The sequence below is a fragment of the Oncorhynchus mykiss genome, chromosome 26 (genome assembly GCF_057628025.1).
Source record: "Oncorhynchus mykiss isolate SJ-2025 chromosome 26, ASM5762802v1, whole genome shotgun sequence".
NCBI classification, from domain to species: Eukaryota; Metazoa; Chordata; class Actinopteri; order Salmoniformes; family Salmonidae; genus Oncorhynchus; species Oncorhynchus mykiss.
The window spans coordinates 13,218,691-13,236,686 of NC_143047.1; the positions used below are offsets into that span (position 1 = coordinate 13,218,691).

General features: G+C 41.4%; 2 protein-coding genes across 4 annotated transcripts; both read right to left on the reverse strand.

The window, feature by feature from the left end:
* Positions 1-803: 803 nt before the first annotated feature.
* LOC110506394 (adhesion G protein-coupled receptor G3) lies at positions 804-6,021 on the reverse strand. 3 transcript variants are annotated; one of them, XM_021585981.3, is made up of 12 exons: positions 5,851-6,021; positions 5,278-5,341; positions 4,798-4,888; positions 4,479-4,613; positions 4,079-4,207; positions 3,855-3,909; positions 3,621-3,712; positions 2,958-3,076; positions 2,438-2,718; positions 2,234-2,333; positions 1,849-2,129; positions 804-1,742 (listed from the first exon to the last, which is right to left on the reverse strand). In XM_021585981.3, the coding sequence occupies exons 1-12, from the start codon at positions 5,909-5,911 to the stop codon at positions 1,633-1,635; spliced, it is 1,518 nt and encodes a 505-aa protein (XP_021441656.3). In that variant the 5' UTR covers positions 5,912-6,021; the 3' UTR covers positions 804-1,632. The 3 variants fall into 3 exon arrangements, with proteins under 3 accessions (XP_021441656.3, XP_090078266.1, XP_036819586.2); XM_090222140.1 differs by having other exon boundaries at positions 5,201-5,341; positions 5,851-6,018; XM_036963691.2 differs by lacking the exon at positions 5,851-6,021 and having other exon boundaries at positions 5,201-5,398.
* A 110-nt stretch (positions 6,022-6,131) lies between these two features.
* On the reverse strand, positions 6,132-15,382 carry LOC110506396 (adhesion G protein-coupled receptor G5). Its single transcript, XM_021585984.3, has 14 exons — positions 15,251-15,382; positions 14,728-14,796; positions 13,093-13,323; positions 12,756-12,930; positions 12,519-12,669; positions 11,163-11,285; positions 10,880-10,999; positions 10,288-10,327; positions 10,002-10,135; positions 9,782-9,900; positions 9,298-9,566; positions 9,081-9,186; positions 8,599-8,888; positions 6,132-8,369 (listed from the first exon to the last, which is right to left on the reverse strand). The coding sequence occupies exons 2-14, from the start codon at positions 14,789-14,791 to the stop codon at positions 8,224-8,226; spliced, it is 1,968 nt and encodes a 655-aa protein (XP_021441659.3). The 5' UTR covers positions 14,792-14,796; positions 15,251-15,382; the 3' UTR covers positions 6,132-8,223.
* Between the last annotated feature and the right edge of the window lie 2,614 nt (positions 15,383-17,996).

Genomic DNA, 17,996 nt, shown 5'->3' on the forward strand with positions numbered 1-17,996 from the left:
AGCAGCGCACAGATCACTGCACCTGTACATAGCCCATCTGTAAATAGCCCATCCAACTACCTCATCCCCATACTGTTATTTATTTGATTTATTTTGCTCCTTTGCACCCCAGTATCTCTACTTGCACACTCATCTTCTGCACATATATCACTCCAGTGTTTAATTGCTATATTGTAATTATTTTGCCACTATGGCCTATTTATTGCCTTACCTCCCTCATCCTACCTCATTTGCACACACTGTATATATACTTTTTCTTGTATTATTGACTGTATGTTTGTTTACTCCATGTGTAACTCTGTGTTGTTGTTTGTGTCATAATGCTTTGCTTTATCTTGGCAGGTCGCAGTTGTAAATGAGAATTTGTTCTCAACTAGCCTACCTAGTTAAATAAAGGTGAAATAAAAAATAATAATAAAAGAAGCACCCACTCTCTCTGGACAGAAGAAATACAGAAATGTCACTCCCACTTGGCCAGAATCATCCTTTGCATGACCATCGGGGCGAGGCCCGGGCTCGGAGGTCTTCAGCACACCTGCCACCACAGGTAATTCATTCTCACTCGCGTCAGGTTCCATTTCTGAGCCATCAGAGACAGCAGAATATGGTTTATACTTGGCGCCATTCTTCCTCAACACACATCTTTCCACTATACTCACCTCTTCTCCTTCTTCCTTGCTGTCCATAACCACATCTCTCCGTTCACCATGCTCTTGCTACAATAAATTACATTACATTAAAGTTCAAAGTGACATTCTATGTATCATTAAACCGTTGGGGAAAAGGCTGAATCATAGGTTAGATAGTGTTGGTAAATTATTTTAATGAAACCATAAGAAAACATTCAATTATTCAATTATCTGATTAACACCACAACACCATTTTATCCAGTAGATAGGCTGTGTGCTAATGGCTATTTGCTCCATGTGTCACACTTTATGTGTCATATCATAAATATCATGTTTACACCAGGGGTGAAAGTAAAGTGGTACGGTCTGGCGTCCACAAAATAAATGGTGGGGGTACGCTGTACAGGTAAAATATGAGCCTATCACAATCATTTAAATCAAAATGTTTAAAAAGAACTGTGGCCTATTATACTATGTTTTATCATTACCGCATGTCAGAGTCAGGAGCATTTTGCAAATGGACATGAAAACAGGTGGTAGGCATATGCTCCAAAATGTAATGTGTTTCGACGAAAAGAAACACTGAAATTATGCCAAGGCAGAGATGAGTGGCCGACACCGAGATACACGCAGACAGCAGTGGACGCATACATTCTGGCCTAATGCCAAATGCCAAATGTCATTACACTTTTTGGTGTTTTGTGTAACAGCTGTCTCTTTCCATTCACCACTGTTTGGAGGCTGGAAATATATTGCGAGTGAGTGAACGTGCGCGAGTAGCCTAGTAAAGGAGCCCTTGTTTGATAATCAGATGAAAACATCATGACGGGTTGTGTTTATGCCATAATAAAAGGTCATACATTTTATTTCTCGGTATAAGAGGTCTGCACCGGGAACAAATTAACTAGACTTTCACATCTGGTTTAAACTCATTGTATGCATGGGTAAAATGGGACTTGGTCTGCAAACACTACTAAAGGTATGCTGGAATGTGTTGCAGGTATCAGTTGAGGTTTGTCTCCATCATCTTTTGACTGGAAGAGTCTTTCACAGAGGAGCGCTCTGGGCGGCCCTTATGTAAAAGGGCAAGAAACCACAGGAACAAGAAGACACCTGTAGGAGGGATTGAAAAGTCACAAATCACTCAGCGATCACTCAGATTTAAAGCAGTCAATCATATATCTTTCCTTAGAGAGGTTGTGTGTGATAGGATACTGACCCTGGAAGCAGTTGAATATACTGAAGAGGTACAGTCCAGGGAGAGAAAGAGGGCCGTAGGTGCAGAACGCCAGCCCCCATGGTACTCCTAGCACACAGCTGAGCCCCAGGAACGTGGCCCAGTCCTTCCACATTCTACCCTTCCCTCTCTGCCCCCAAAGTTTCATCACCACCACACCTAGCATGGCTGTGTTGAAGAGGAAGACCAGGCCCAAGTATCCACTCACTGTGACGTAGCTGACTACCACTCCAGGGCTGTCTGTAGCACTGCTTATCCAACATCTGCAGTTAGACAAGAGTCCATTTGAACCTTTGTTTGTTTTCATGGCTATATATTTATTTAAATATTAACTTTCTGTCACAAAATACCGTGAATTGAACCTCACATGTCTGTTGATGAGCCATTATTGGCCCCCTTCATGTAGAAGCTATGTCTTCCGTAGACTCCTGAGAAACCACAGGCCACCACAGTCACAGTGGGTATGCCTGGAATCAAAGACTGCTTTTAGACTATACATTGTATGGTGCAGAATATCACTCAAATGTCAAAGAAGAAAAAAAAGACTTATGAGTGAAACTTGTGATCTCACCCCATCCAAACAGGCTCAGTTTGAGCAGGTATTTCCTGACATAGATGTTGAAGACGCGGACTAACAGCATGTAGAGATGGAATCCTTCAATGGCCAACCAGGTGAAGGTAGACAGGAGAGCCCAGTGCAGCATCAACCCAAAGGCCAGACAGACACGTCCCTCAGCCCCATCAGCCTCATGCCACACCCACCACTCGCTCAAGAGGTAGGAGAGGTGCAGAAACAGGAGCGCTCCTGTCAGATGCACATGAATACCTATTGACTGTTCAGAACTCCTCTTCCTATGGGGACAGAAAACAAGAGGCTCAGGCCCACAGAGATGTTTATATAATGTATACCATTTATGCTCTATTTCTGTGATCAGTCTGTGGACATATTAAAAGGGCTAAAGTGAGTTCTCTTGCTTACCTCTACTTTGAATTTTATTGCTTGATATTTTTGACACATACGTTTATGAATATCTACTATTGGTGGATGGTTTAACTACTCTGTTTATTTTTAAGGAAGAGAGAATACTTACCTAAGACATGTGTACATGACAAGGCTTACTGTTGTGAAAACCACAGAGAATGATGAACCAATGTAGGAGATGTAGCCTAGGTTGGCGGCATTCACAGAGTCTACCGACAACTTTGAGTTCTGTCAGTGGGAAAATAGGACAAGGAATCAAGAGTATGTTACCAGCTAGGACTGACCATACAAAAATTATGTCATTATTAAAGTGATAGTACACCCAAATTAACGTTTTGGCGTTGGTGGTACAAATCCAATGCAAGTCAATGGTACCTATTATCATTTTTCGCACTTCATGTCCAAATTATCCTAAAGTATCTACTATTGATTGCACAGCACAATTAACTTACTTATAGATGATTTGGACATGAAGTGCAAAATATGATAATATCTGTATCATTGCCTTGCATTGGATTTATGCCAAAAATGCTAAAACATGGCCAGGTTAACCAATCAAAGCATAGATTGCAGTCATACCTTGTCGAAGGACTGCTTATAGAGTAAGGAAATCATTATGACATTTTGTAATTTGGGTGAAGTATCCCTTTAAAGTGAGTGTTTTGAAGACTTCTATATCAGTCTTTGCATGTCTTACACAGCTATGCTTTGTATAGAGTCATTCAAATAATTAAAGTAAACATATATTTAAACAACTGTAGCACGTATTTACCACAAGCACAGCAAAGAAGCTGAGATGGTTGCAGCTGCACACAAACTCTCCGTGAATGAGGGTGGTGTTACAACCCTCTGAACTCCAATCCCCTGCAGACAGAAAAGCCACAAATGTCACAACCACACACACACACACACACACACACACACACACACACACACACAGGAAAATAACATGGTAGTCCACAGCAGTGTTTCAACCACTAAAAGATGAGTCAAGCCATAACCCTACCTTCGCCATTACTATTTTCTGAGTCCTTCCAGAAAACACAAGTCCCCCTCTCCGTCTGAAACAAAGGCAATGTAAAACACACAGTGTGTAAAATGTATGGTTACTTCATTGAAGTATAGACTAGATTAATATTTGTTTTAGAGATGCACAGTCACAGTCTTATTCGTCCAATTAGTGTCTAAAGTTCAAGTAGCCTCCATTCCACAGTTTGTCCATTCACCCACCACATTTGTGTTTCTGAAGGCGATTTTGACAGGCTGGTCAAGGTCACTCACACCGTGGTCCCCCACCCTCACAGCCAGCACAGACTGCCTTAGGACCTCCCCTGATCTATAGCCTCGAACTAGACCGAGCTGTTGGCGACATTGGAGGAAAGTGCAACAGAAAGCAGTAACAGAGGAGCAAATGTCATTCAGAGAGGTCAAATGTGCCTTGTACTTTCATAAAATCCTTCCTCAAGGGAAACATCTGTATTTAACGAATTCACGATACTAAATCATATATTCATTGTTTTACTGTAGTGATAAATTGCATACCTGATATGGTAGCAGTGATACGATTTTGTCCTTTACCATTGGTTGGTTTCAGCTAAAACTAAGAATGGCCTATGAGTCAGTTACCAACCTTGAATAGAGAGCTGTTGAGTACAGCCATAGTAATGTGCACATAGTCAGTGGTATGAGAGTCGCTCCTCTTGCTTCTCTGGAGGGCATGTGCAGGGAAGTGCACTCTGTGTCCAGAATCCGTGCCCGCTTCTGCCTATGGTGGAATTATTAACGGACATTTACATTTTGAGTGCAACACATCCATCGGAAATAGCAACAATTGCAATATGCAACAGTAAAGAGATAAGGCTGTGTCTGAAGTCTTTGTTGCTGCACCCCAGTACATATGACTGAACCAGAAGGTTGTGAGATCAACAGCAATGAATTCATGATCTCACCTGATTGGATGCGTTGACAGACCACCTGTAGAAGTTTGGGATGTGCAGTCTGCCCTTTTGAATGCATCTTGTAATTCTATCCTCATAACACCTACCAAAAACACAAATCATCTTACACGATTTGACCCCTTTCTTATATTCAACTTATTCAATCTAATACATGGCTATCAAATCCCGTGTGGCTCAGTTGGTAGAGCATGGTGCTTGCAACGCCAGGGTTGTGGGTTTGTTTCCCACAGGGGACCACCAGTATGTAAAAGTACAAATCTGTATGCACTCACTAGTTAGTGTAAGTTGCTCTGGATGAGAGCTCTAAATAACAAAAATGTTACCCTAATGGACATTCCCATATGGACTAGCTAGATGTTTAACTGTGTAGCTAAAATGATAAACAGGTACTGACTTTCTTTGTAATATCCATGGCACGTTAAAATCCCCTTACAATGGGGGATGATAGGTGCAGGGCTTTTATTGGAGTACCTGGTCCATGGCACTTCTTGGTGAAGGCAATCTTCAAGAGCATCTTTACAGTTTGGAAGATGGTCTGGAAACGTTATCGATAAGGTTAGCCATTATGGTGCATGTATCACTCTGAAAACGACTAAAATCCATACAAGGTACCAATGCTTCATTTCAAGACAACCACATCAAAACAACCAGATGAAAAACTACTGTAGGTACTCTAGCACTAAAGCCAATGCGGGTGACAAAAACTCAGTGGGGACCACATCAATCAGGGGTGGCAAACCCTGGTCCTTGAGAGCCGCTATGAGTGCAAGCTTTTTTTCAGCTCAGTTGAGACACACCTGGTTGAACTAATCATGTATATTTAACAGACCTTGATTAGGTATCTTATTTGAATATGACAGCTCTCCAGGCCAGGGTTGTCCACCCCAGATATAAGTAATGCACTTTAATATTTAACTGGTCAACTCATTTTCACTGATGCCCATGAATGTCCAAACATGTTTACATAACCTTGACCTATATTCATCCACACATGCCATCCATTTTAACACTTGATCAACACATAGAAACAAAACAGGAGCTTACCATTGGTACTCAGGGTTGCAGGGATGCATATAAATATGAGAATTAAATCACGGATCTTCATCACGCTCTCCCTTTTTCAGTCTGTGACCGCCGATGGGTTAATGGTCTGTCTTCTTTGTTGATCTTTGCTTGTGTGTTGATGTTTCCTGATTTCATATCATCCCCACAAATAGAGAGGGGGTTGGACATATTTATACATGCAGGAAGTTGATTTCTTATTCAAATTCGACATAGAGTATACTGTGTCATTTCAAAACAGGATGAATACAAGTAGGCTGTTGTAAACACAGCATGTAATGAATACAGCACTTTTATTAGTGGTTGATTCAATTTGTTAACATACAACATACACTTTAAGAAAAATCATCAAGAATAACACAATAAAGCTTAAAAGCATATTTCCTTTGTAGTCAATTTTTTTTTGGGGGGGGGGGGGTGTTTGAGGGGTTAATGTTAGGTAAATTAATATATTAAAATAATTTTAGTTAGAATCAGAAACAAATCCTAGATGGTGGCAATTCTCTGATACGGATTTCATCGTTACAACATCTCTAAGACTCATTCTGCCATTCCCCAGAAAGTTACTAGAAAAGAGGATGTCTCTGTTTCCCAATCATAAGGAAATGGTCAAATGTGAGTGTATTTGAGAACCTACTGCTCACAGTGAGACACTTTCTGCAGAAGTGATATTATTTCAAATGTAAAAAACATGACCAGATTGCAACACACTAACCATAGTTGGTTAGACTGTGGAAAAGCAAGGGATAGATTGCCAAACTAATAAGGACGAGGCTGTGTGAAAAGGTCTATCACATAAGAATGCTTTGTCTCAACATGTATTATGTGGGCTTTATCCTAAAATTCAGAAAAACCTAAGTCACAGTTTACGTTTTCTTGCACTATGTCAACAAGATCGCAAAAACTCACTTTGATGGTACATGGGCTTTCTTCTTGTAAAACATTACAGTAACTAATTTGAAACAGAATATTGACAGTATCATTTCTTTTCAATGTGTGTGCCTTATTATCAGTACAGTTGAGATTTCATTCTGCTTTACCACAGCAATCATAGAGAAACCTCATGGTATGCAGGAAACTAAATCCTTTGGTTTGTCACTGGCTAATTTATGTAACAGTCAGTTCAGCAACTTGAGATCGCATATTAATGAAGGTTGATAATCATAAACAGCATACACTTCAATGAAATCATTCTCTCAAAGCACTTTCCCAATAAATACATTGGAATGATACAGAAGAAAATACATCAACACAACTTTATTTTTTATTTTAAATTGATTTAACTAGTCAAGTCAGTTAAGAATACATTCTTATTTACAATGACGGCCTACCAAATGGCAAAAGGCCTCCTGCGCAGACGGGGGCCTGGCATTTTAAAAAGTGAATAAATATAAATATAGGACAAACACACACATCATGACAAGAGAGACAACACAACACTACATAAAGAGAGACCTAAGACAACAACATAGCAAGGCGGCAACACATGACAACACAGCGTGGTAGCAACACAACATGGTCGCAGCACAAAACATGGTACAAACATTATTGGGCACAGACAACAGTACAAAGGGGAAGAAGGTAGAGACAGCAATACATCACGCAAAGCAGCCACAACTGTCAGTAAGAGTGTCCATGATTGAGTCTTTGAATGAAGAGATTGAGACAAAACTGTCCAGTTTGAGTGTTTGTTGCAACTCGATCCAGTCGCCAGCTGCAGCGAACTGAAAAGACCCAGGGATGTTTGTCCTTTGGGGACCTTTAAGACCTTTAACAGAATGTGACTGGCAGAACGGCTGTTGTATGTGGAGGATGAGGGCTGCAGTAGATATCTCAAATAGGGGGGAATGAGGCCTAAGAGGGTTTTATAAATAAGCATCAACCAGTGGGTCTTGAGACAGGTATACAGAGATGACCAGTTTACAGAGGAGTATAGAGTGCAGTGATGTGTCCTGTAAGGAGCATCGGTGGCAAATCTGATGGCCGAATGGTAAAGAACATCTAGCCGCTTGAGAGAGCACCCTCACCTGCTGATCTATAAATGATGTCTCTGTAATCTAGCATGGGTAGGATGGTCATCTGAATCAGGGTTAGTTTGGCAGCTGGGGTGAAAGAGGAGCGATTACGATAGAGGAAACCAAGTCTAGATTTAACTTTAGCCTGCAGCTTTGATATGTGCTGAGAGAAGGACAGTGTACCGTCTAGCCATACTCCCAAGTACTTGTATGATGGCAAAGGGAATGATATTTGTGAAAGAGAAACAAAGAGACAATGCACATGCCATTAGACACAAAGCAAAAACTCCCCTTGCCATCTAAGTAGATATGAGTGATCTCCATTGTGGACAGACATTGTTTACTGGTCGGGGTTGTTGCCAGGATACATCTCCTCCTTGGGTTTGGCTGTAGAGGTGTGTATAGCTGCTGATGTGATCTTGTTTTTCGCCGCCTGCTCCCTGTCTTTCCTGGCAGTGCCACAGATCCATAGGAATATAAAGAAGCCTTAGAGAGAGAAACACAGACAGATCATCACCCAGACTCCACCCACATAGGTGCTAAATAATAGGTGCTTTCAAACTATGCAAGATCATGGGGCCAAGTTTCTCTACCTGTCACTCCTCTCCCTTTGTACATAACCTTATTTGATCTCCACTCTCTTCCCTTCCACACCCTAAACATCAGCTTTCCTATCTCTTTCTGTCCCTGTCTTTCGTGATGTTCCCTGGGTCACCTTGAAGGGAGTTGAAAATGCTGAACAGGTAGAGGATGGGAAGGTTGACATAGCCGTAGCTGAGGAAGGCCAGGCCCCAGGTGATGCCCAGCAGGCAGGTCAGACCCAGGACGGTGCAGATGTCCTTCCAGGCCAGGCTTGCCTTCCCAGGCATGCCCTTACTGCTATAGCACTGCAGCTGGCAGATCCGGGTGGTCACCGTTAACAGAATTCCAGAGTTAAAGACAAAGATGAGGGTGAAGTAGGCCACGTTCATACAGTAGAAGAAGGGGATGTCCATGATCCAGCAGCTGCAGTGACACAGTGATTAAACAGAGATTCTATTGGACAAACTGCACCTGGTCTTTACCAAACACATCATCACCTTGTCCTTAACGTTCACCTATTGATTAGGAGCATAACTACACGGTACATTGGGCCCCCCCTGAAATTGTATTGATATAAAGTGTACATTCAAAAAGAGAAAGATAACATTTACTCACATTGTATTTGTCTGGTTAGTGTCTGCCATAGTCATTTTTGTAGGTCCATATAATGGTTTGATATCCTTGACTGCCAATGAAACTCCCACAATGATACCAGGGACCCCTGAACAGTGCATACACAGGATGAGTGTATTCACATATCTGACCTCGGTTCCATGTCTTGTTCCACTGTATCTCTCACCTGAATGAGCATGTTTATAACTGATTCACTTACCCCAGCCAATGACAGACAGCTTGGCCATATAGTGTCGGTAGTAAGTGTTGAACACCTTGACCAGGAGGAGATACAGGTGGACAGCTTCAATGGCCATCCAGGTGAAACAGCTGAGGAGGCTGTAGTGAATGGCCGCCGCAATGAAGATGCACACGCCACTGATGTCCAGGCTGGCCCCCCACTCGTTGAGCAGGAAAGAGGTGTTGAGCAGGAACAAAGCCCCGCTCAGTGACACATGGATGCTGTTGGCATTGTCCCCCCTGGAGTTTCTAAAGTAAGGGCACAACAGTATCAGACAGCTGATAAAACAGGGTGGATAGATGACTAGTACGGGTGCAGTCCTCTATACAGACACGGGGATAACTACACGGGCCATGCTGAAATAGGCACGGGATACAATATACAGTGGAAGTGATCCAATTCCAAAATGGAGAACGAAGGGAAAAGTGGGCACGCAACATTTTGGTGAGGTGGGGTCACATACGTGGTGATGACGTAGGTGAGGAAGGATACGGCGGTGAAGAAGGCAGACAAGCCACAGCCAATATAGCTGATGTAAGACAAGATCTGCCAGTGCACACTGCCAACAGATAGGTCAGAGATCTGGAGGGGATAAGAACGGATAAGGCATGACGACGAACACCAGATGACATTTATGATAGAATGATGTAGATAGGTCAATGGATTGAATATAAATGGCTCACCAGCAGCACGGCAAACGGCGTGGTGTGGTTACAGATGCACTCCACCACGCTGTCGTTGATCTTAGTAACGCATCCATCCGTTTTCCAAAAGACAGTGTCTGGGAGGCTTATGTTCCCAGTGTGGAAGAGAGTACCTGTTTTTAGTCATTCACAAATGTGGTCAGTAGGTGTACAGCTTCTATTGCCATATGAGACAATAACAACATGTTATGCAAAGGACTGTGGTATGCAAAGGACTGTAGTTGTATGCAAACACTGTTACATACTGGAACAGAAATATACCCACCATATTCATTGAAATATTGACATGACAGGCTGTAATTCACCTGTAGAGAAAAACCACTGATACGGTAATGCAATAATAGAATCAGCTGTGAACTACAGTGAGAAACAAAAGTATTGGGATCAGTGACACATTTTTGTTGATGCTTTGGCTCTGTACTCCATATTTGATGACAATGAGGTTCAAGTGCAGACTGTCCGCTTTCATTTGAGGGTATTTTCATCCATATCGGTTGATAAATAATAATAATGACGAGTGAGAAAGTGACAGACGTACAAATATCAAAACAAACAAGAAATGCATAGATTCACAAGCTTGATGTAATCATTGCGTGCTAGGAATATGGGACCAAATACTAAACTTTTGACTACTTTAATACACATATAAATGACTTAAAATGGAGAGACTATGTACAAAAAGGGCTGTAATTTCTAAACAGTTCACCCGATATGGATACCCTAAAATTAAAGCTGGCAGTCTGCACTTTAACCTCATAGTAATTGGCTCTGTACTCATAGTCCTGGAGTACAGAGCCAAAACAACCAAAAATGTTGATTTGTACAGGAACATCCTAAATTGTATGATGACAATTTACTGGTATTATAGGGTCAAGCAATTTGAACTGCATCTTCAGTGGAGTGGTCAAGTTCTGAAGTGGTCTGCCGCCCTCCATCTCTATCCGCATGACCCTGGTTCTCACGAGTTCCTCTTTAAACTGGATAGAAGAGGGTGATAATGACATGGAGGATTATGAGGGTTCTGATTTCATGAAAGCCTCGTCCATCAAATCACAAAATGTTTAATTTATTTAAATTGATTGAATTGGAAGAATGATTTAATTGAATTATAGAATAGATGCACAATATGAGAAGTCCTACCATGAACTCATTGGGTGATTTATAGGTGACCAAGCCCACTTTCCTCTTTCCCTCTGGGATGTTCTGGAGTGCATCAATAGGGATCCATATTTCCGAAATGTAAGAGTTGTTCTCAGGGAAGAGCTAAATGATTTCAGCGAGAAAATAAGTACCAAGCTGAATACTATACTCATTCTCATTAGAGGGACCCTTCTGCAGTCAGAGTATTACAATATGTACATAAAATATACACAGACAACATATTTACTCAGGACATACACTACCGTTCAAAAGTTTGGGATCACTTAGAAATGTCCTTGTTTTTGAAAAAAAAGCACAGTTTTTGTCCATTAAATTAACATCAAATTGATCATAAATACAGTACAGACATTGCTACTGTTGTAAATCATTACCAGCGACTATTGTCGCTGGAAATTTATTATTTTTAATGGAATATCTACATAGGCGTACCGGGGCCCATTATCAGCAACCATCACTCCTGTGTTCCAATGGCACATTGTGCTAGCTAATCCAAGTTTATCATTTTAAAAGGATAATTTATCATTAGAAAACCCTTTTTGCAATTATGTTAGCACAGCTGAAAACTGTTGTTCGGATTAAAGAATCAATAAAACTGGCCTTCTTTAGACTAGTTGAGTATCTGAAGCATCAGCATTTGTGGGTTCGATTACAGGCTCAAAATGGCCAGAAACAAATAACTTTCTTCTGAAACACGTCAGTCTATTCTTCTTCTGAGAAATGAAGGCTATTCCATGCGAGAAACTGCCAAGAAACTGAAGATCTCGTTCAACGCTGTGTACTACTCCCTTCACAGAACAGCGCAAACTGGCTCTAACCAGAATAGAAAGAGGAGTGGAAGGCCCCGGTGCACAACTGAGCAAGAGGACAAGTACATTAGAGTGTCTAGTTTGAGAAACAGACAAGTCCTCAACTGGCAGCTTCCTTTTAGCTGTTCTAACATAATTGCAAAAGGGTTTTCTAATGGTCAATTTGCCTTTTAAAATGATAAACTTAGCTAACACAACGTGCCATTGGAACACAGGAGTGATGGTTGCTGATAATGGGCCTCTGTACGCCTATGTAGATATTCCATTAAAAATCATCCGTTTCCAGCTACAATAGTCATTTACAACATTAACAATGTCTACATTATATTTCTGATCAATTGAACGTTATTTTAATGGACAACATATTTGCTTTTCTTTCAAAAATAAGGACATGTCTAAGTGACCCCAAACTTTTGAACGGTAGTGTATACATTTGGCGTTTACACATGCTCTATAGGTTGGGTACCTCTCTGACCTCAATCTGAAACAAGATGCCCAAACACAAAACCCCAGATAAAAGCAGCCCTACCTCTGGAGCTTTTATGTGCACCATCTTGTCATTGGCACTGGTTAGGTTGGCCAGGTTGAACACAGTCAGAGCCAGATCCCTGAGGTTGTAGAGCACAGACTCTCCAGTGAATGAGATGTTCATGATGCTGTGTATGAGGCCCCGTTCAATGCTGCAAGTACAACACAGATACAGGGCAGGTTATCAAAGTTACGTCTCTGTCAGAAGTAAATGGAAATAGGTGGGCTGGTTACTTACTCAATAAACATCATGCCCATGGTGTGATTGTTATTAAACAGGTCTGCACACATACTTCGTATGTTCAAGATCTTTCTAAGTTTCTTTGGACCTGCACCGGGATGGTCTTGTATCTCTCTCAAAAGGGCATTGATTGCTGTCTCTGTACAATTGGTGACTTCACACGTGGACGAAGCTGAGGGACAGAAAAAAGAGCCTTTTGTACTGACATTACAGTTTAGGAGGGGTTATATCAAACCTATGACATTACAGAGGAATCACCGCCACAGTTTCACATTTCATCCACAATTTCTATATTGTGAATATGTATACAAAGAAAATAAGTTGATTTGCTCACATATGTTGAAGATGAACTTGCCGATTGAGTGACTGGCAAAAGAAATCTGCACCGTCCGACAGTCAGTTAGGTTCATTGAGGTCACATTTATCGAGGTGCAATCAACATAGCTTTCCCTGGACGCCCAATAGCATTTCAGAGCATCCTCAGCTTTATCGTTGATGGTGATATTCTCTTGTAGAATCTTCATTGAAATCACCCCAGTTGTGGTGTTGAAATAAAAGGTATTGTCTATGGAAATGAAATAGCATGCATTAAGTTATTATTATTTGGTTGATATCCCATAATTCAAATGAGGAGTTACAACAACCATGAATGGGGTTATTTACAACTTGTTGCCTAATTATTACAACAGTTGCCAATTGTTCCAATATCAAATCAAATCAAACTTTATTTGACACATGCGCCGAATACAACAAGTGTGGACCTTACCTTCAAATGCTTTCTTAACCAACAGTGCAGTTCAAAAAGAGTTAAGAAAATATTTACCAAATAAACTAAAGTAAAAAATTATAAAATAACAATAACGAGGCTATATACAGGGGGTACCGGTACCGAGTTAGTGTACGGGGGTACAGGTTAGAGGTAATTTGTACACGTTGGTAGGGGTGAAGTGACTATGCATAGATAATTAACAGGGAGTAGCAGCAGTGTACAAAACAAATGGAGAGGGGGGGGGGGGGGGTCCATTTGATTATTTGTTCAGCAGTCTTATGACTTGGGGGTAGAAGCTGTTAAGGAGCCTTTTGGTCCTAGACTTGGCGCTCCAGTACTGCTTGCCATGCGGTAGCAGAGAAAACACTCTATGACCTGGGTGACTGGAGTCTCTGACAGTTTTATGGGCTTTCCTCTGACACATATTATATAGGTCCTGGATGACAGGAAGCTTGGCCCCGGTGATGCACTGGGCCGTACTGGGCCGTACGCAGTGCTCTCTGTAGTGACTTACGGTCAGATGCCGAGCAGTTGCCATATCAGGCGGTGATGCAATGGGTCAGGATGCTCTCAATGGTGCAGCTGTACAACATTTTGAGGATCTGGGGACCCATGCCAAATCTTTTTAGTCTCCTGAGGGGGAATAGGTTTTGTCGTGCCCTCTTCACGACTGTCTTGGTGTGTTTGGACCATGATAGTTTGTTGGTGATGTGGACACCAAGGAACTTGAAACTCTAGACCCGCTCCACTACAACCCTTTGATGTTAAATGGGAGCCTGTTCGGCCCACCTTTTCCTGTAGTCCACGATCAGCTCCTTTATCTTCCTCACATTGAGGGAGATGTTGTTGTCCTGGCACTACACTGCCAGTTCTCTGACCTCCTTCCTATAGGCTGTCTCATCATTGTCAGTGATCAATATTAACACAAATCAAATGTACTTAAGTCCTCCCTATCAATACTTTATACTATATTTTGTCCACATGAGGTTGGTGGCACCTTAATTGGGGATGACGGGATCGTGGTAATGGCTGGAGCGGAATAGGTGGAATGGTAGCAAATACATCAAACACATAGGTTCCATTCCATTAGCTCTGTTCCACCCATTATTATGAGCCGTCCTCCCCTCAGCAGCCTCCACTGATTTGGTCCCACAGTGCATTAAAATGAAACACAGTTTGAGATCATTAGTGTGTTAGTACCTGAATTTGAGCAAATCATAGCCAGTGTTCCAGATATCAGCAGGAGTAGATGCAGAGGAAACATTGTGGCTGTTTTAAGGGTAGAACAGTACAAAATATGAATGACAAAAAACATACGTTACAAAGTAATCCTTATTTTCAACATACTGCCATAGCCCTTGCCACTCATTCAACATCACACTCAGTAAAGTGCACAATGCAGCCCGAGAATTACATTTCAGCTTGACACCTAGGCTAACACTACTTAATACCACAACAATATCCCTAACACATTCTGTTTGTTTTCAACAATGCGTCAGCACTAACAAAACCTAGCCATGCTTTCTGATTATCAACACAGTGATGTCTGCTTATTACCAGGCATATCATTTTGCCATCACTCAGGTAAGATAATGACACAACATTATCAAGTTAAATGAAAGTACTTTTCTGGAACAAAAAAATCAACTCAACAGCTGAACTTTACAATGACAAAATAGGATTGAATCATATTCCTCACACACGAACACATACACTTACTTACATGCTAGGAGTTGATTTCACTCACATTTGATGTTCTTTTGGGATGAGAAAATGGTCTGTCAAACCACTGTGTGCTTTGAAGAGAGAACACAGTAAAATCCCTTCTCTTCTAATGTTAGCTCATGTCATGATTGTTCATAGTCATATATCATTTTGTGACTGCAAAATGTACGTTTATGTTAGCTTTAGAGGAACCTGGTGGCATTGCATTTGTTTTATGCAAATCTAGTCCGAACTTCAGCTTGCTCGAGCCGAGCATCAATGAATGGGCTATAGTTCAGCTTACGTCAACATATTTATTTTCTGTTGCAGGTTTATCAACTAGTGAGGGATAGGATCTCACAGCATTACATCAGATCCTGTTGGCTCGCATGATTTATGATTGAACAAACCACACACAAAAACAGTTCTGATAAACACCTTCCTTCATTCCATAACTAAACAATGACATGCTATTGTATTGGTACAAAACAAGTGGGTGGTTTGTAGACACTTTCGAAGGTTCCACAGTTTAGGGCAAGAATTCTCAAAATAACAAAATCTCAATAAAGTTTGAAATGAACATTGATAACAACAGTGCTGGATTGGTTGACAACAGACTTTTGTTCTCAGGCAGATCAGATATTAGTACAGTGAGTGTCACTACCAGGTTGGCTGTCCTCAGTCTTCCATTTGAACACACAAAACCAGAGGAAGATGAATAAAATGTACAAAAGAAGATGACACATTTTACTCCTCGAAACAGAACTTCATTACAGTATTCAGTCGACCTCTCACAACCCACACAATATATTCCAAATGTCAACACTTATTCAAAGTTGTAATTTTCTGTAAAAGCTGTAAAAGCATTACAAACAACTTCCAGAAGGTTTAAAATGTGTTGCAAGTGTTGGTGAGTTCACACAAAACGTGGAAAAGTGGTTTATGGAACAGCAGGGTATGAACCTTTTTTGATGCTATTTGTACTATTTGTTTGTACTATTTGGTTGTTTGTATCAAATCAAATTGTATTTGTCACATGCGTCGAATACAACAGTTGTAGTCCTTACAGTGAAATGCTTACTTACAAGCCCTTAACCAACAATGTTGGTAATGAGGTAATATGATCTGATCTGTTTCACCTGTCTTTGTGTTTGTCTCCACCCCCCTCCAGGTGTCGCCCATCTTCCCCATTATCCCTACTACCTTAGTTCTCTGTCTGTTGCCAGTTTGTTTTGTTTGTCAAGCCTACCAGCGTTTTCCCCATTGCTTCTGTCTGTTTCTGTACATGTAGGTAGAGTTAAAGTGACCATGCATAGGTTATAAACAGAGAGTAGCAGCAGCGTTAAAGAGGGTTCTGGATAGCCCTTTGTTTAGCTGTTCAGGAGTCTTATGACTTGGGGGTAGAATCTGTTAAGAAGCCTTTTGGACCTGGACTTGGCACTCCAGAGGGCATAGCGTGATTTCTTATAAGCATCCGGGTGAGAGTCCCGCTCCTTGAAAGCAGCAGCTCTACCCTTTAGCTCACTGATGTGGTGTACTCCTCAATGCCATCAGAAGAATCCCGGAACATATTCCAGTCTGTGCTAGCAAAACAGTCCTATACACCACATCACCTGCTTCATCTGACCACTTCCACATTGACCGAGTCACTGGTGCTTCCTGCTTTAGTTTTTGTTTGTAAGCAGGAATCAGGAGGATAGAATTATGGTCAGATTTTCAAAATGGAGGGCAGGAGAGAGCTTTGTATGCGTCTCTGTGTGTGGAGTAAAGGTGGTCTAGATTTTTTTCCCCTCTGGTTGCACATTTAACATGCTGGTAGAAATGAGGTAAATTAGGTATTTGAGTTTCCCTGCATTAAAGTCCCCGGCCACTAGGAGCGCTGCCTCTGGATGAGCGTTTTCCTGTTTGCTTATGGCCGTATACAGCTCAAAAATACATAGACTGCTACCCATTGTCTTACCAGAGGCTGCTGTTCTATCCTGCTGAAGAAGCTAAAAACCCGCCAGCTGTATGTTATTCATGTCGTCGTTCAGCCACGACTCTGTGAAACATAAGATATTACAGTTTTTAATGTCCCATTGGTAGGGTATACGTGATCGTAGTTTGTCTACGATCACGTTCTATCCTGCTGGAGAAGCTTAAAACCCGCCAGCTGTATGTTGTTCATGTCGTCGTTCAGCCACGACTCAGTGAAACATAAGATATTACAGTTTTTAATGTCCCATTGGTAGGGTATACAGTGGGGCAAAAAAGTATTTAGTCAGCCACCAATTGTGCAAGTTCTCCCACTTAAAAAGAGATGAGAGAGGCCTGAATTTTCATCATAGGTACACTTCAACAATGACAGACAAAATGAGGGAAAAAAAAATTCTGGCTCTCACAGACCTGTAACTTCTTCTTTAAGAGGCTCCTCTGTCCTCCACTCGTTACCTGTATTAATGGCACCTGTTTGAACTTGTTATCAGTATAAAAGACACCTGTCCACAACCTCAAACAGTCACACTCCAAACTCCACTATGGCAAAGACCAAAGAGCTGTCAAAGGACACCAGAAACAAAATTGTAGACCTGCACCAGGCTGGGAAGACTGAATCTGCAATAGGTAAGCAGCTTGGTTTGAAGAAATCAACTATGGGTGCAATTATTAGGAAATTGAAGACATACAAGACCACTGATAATCTCCCTCGATCTGGGGCTCCACGCAAGATCTCACCCCGTGGGTCAAAATTATCACAAGAACGGTGAGCAAAAATCCCAGAACCACAC

Bases quoted from the DNA above. Each gene is read 5' to 3' on its own strand.
- LOC110506394 (XM_021585981.3), bottom strand. From the start codon at position 5,911: ATGAAGATCCGTGATTTAATTCTCATATTTATATGCATCCCTGCAACC. The intron at 4,614-4,797 runs GTGAGATCATGA...ATTCCACCATAG, and splicing joins CTGTCAACGCATCCAATCAG to GCAGAAGCGGGCACGGATTC. The intron at 1,743-1,848 runs GTCAGTATCCTA...TCCCTCCTACAG, and splicing joins TATATTCAACTGCTTCCAGG to GTGTCTTCTTGTTCCTGTGG.
- LOC110506396 (XM_021585984.3), bottom strand. From the start codon at position 14,791: ATGTTTCCTCTGCATCTACTCCTGCTGATATCTGGAACACTGGCTATG. The intron at 9,187-9,297 runs GTAAGTGAATCA...TGCACTGTTCAG, and splicing joins GCTGTCTGTCATTGGCTGGG to GGGTCCCTGGTATCATTGTG. The intron at 8,889-9,080 runs GTGAGTAAATGT...GTGTCACTGCAG, and splicing joins ACTAACCAGACAAATACAAT to CTGCTGGATCATGGACATCC.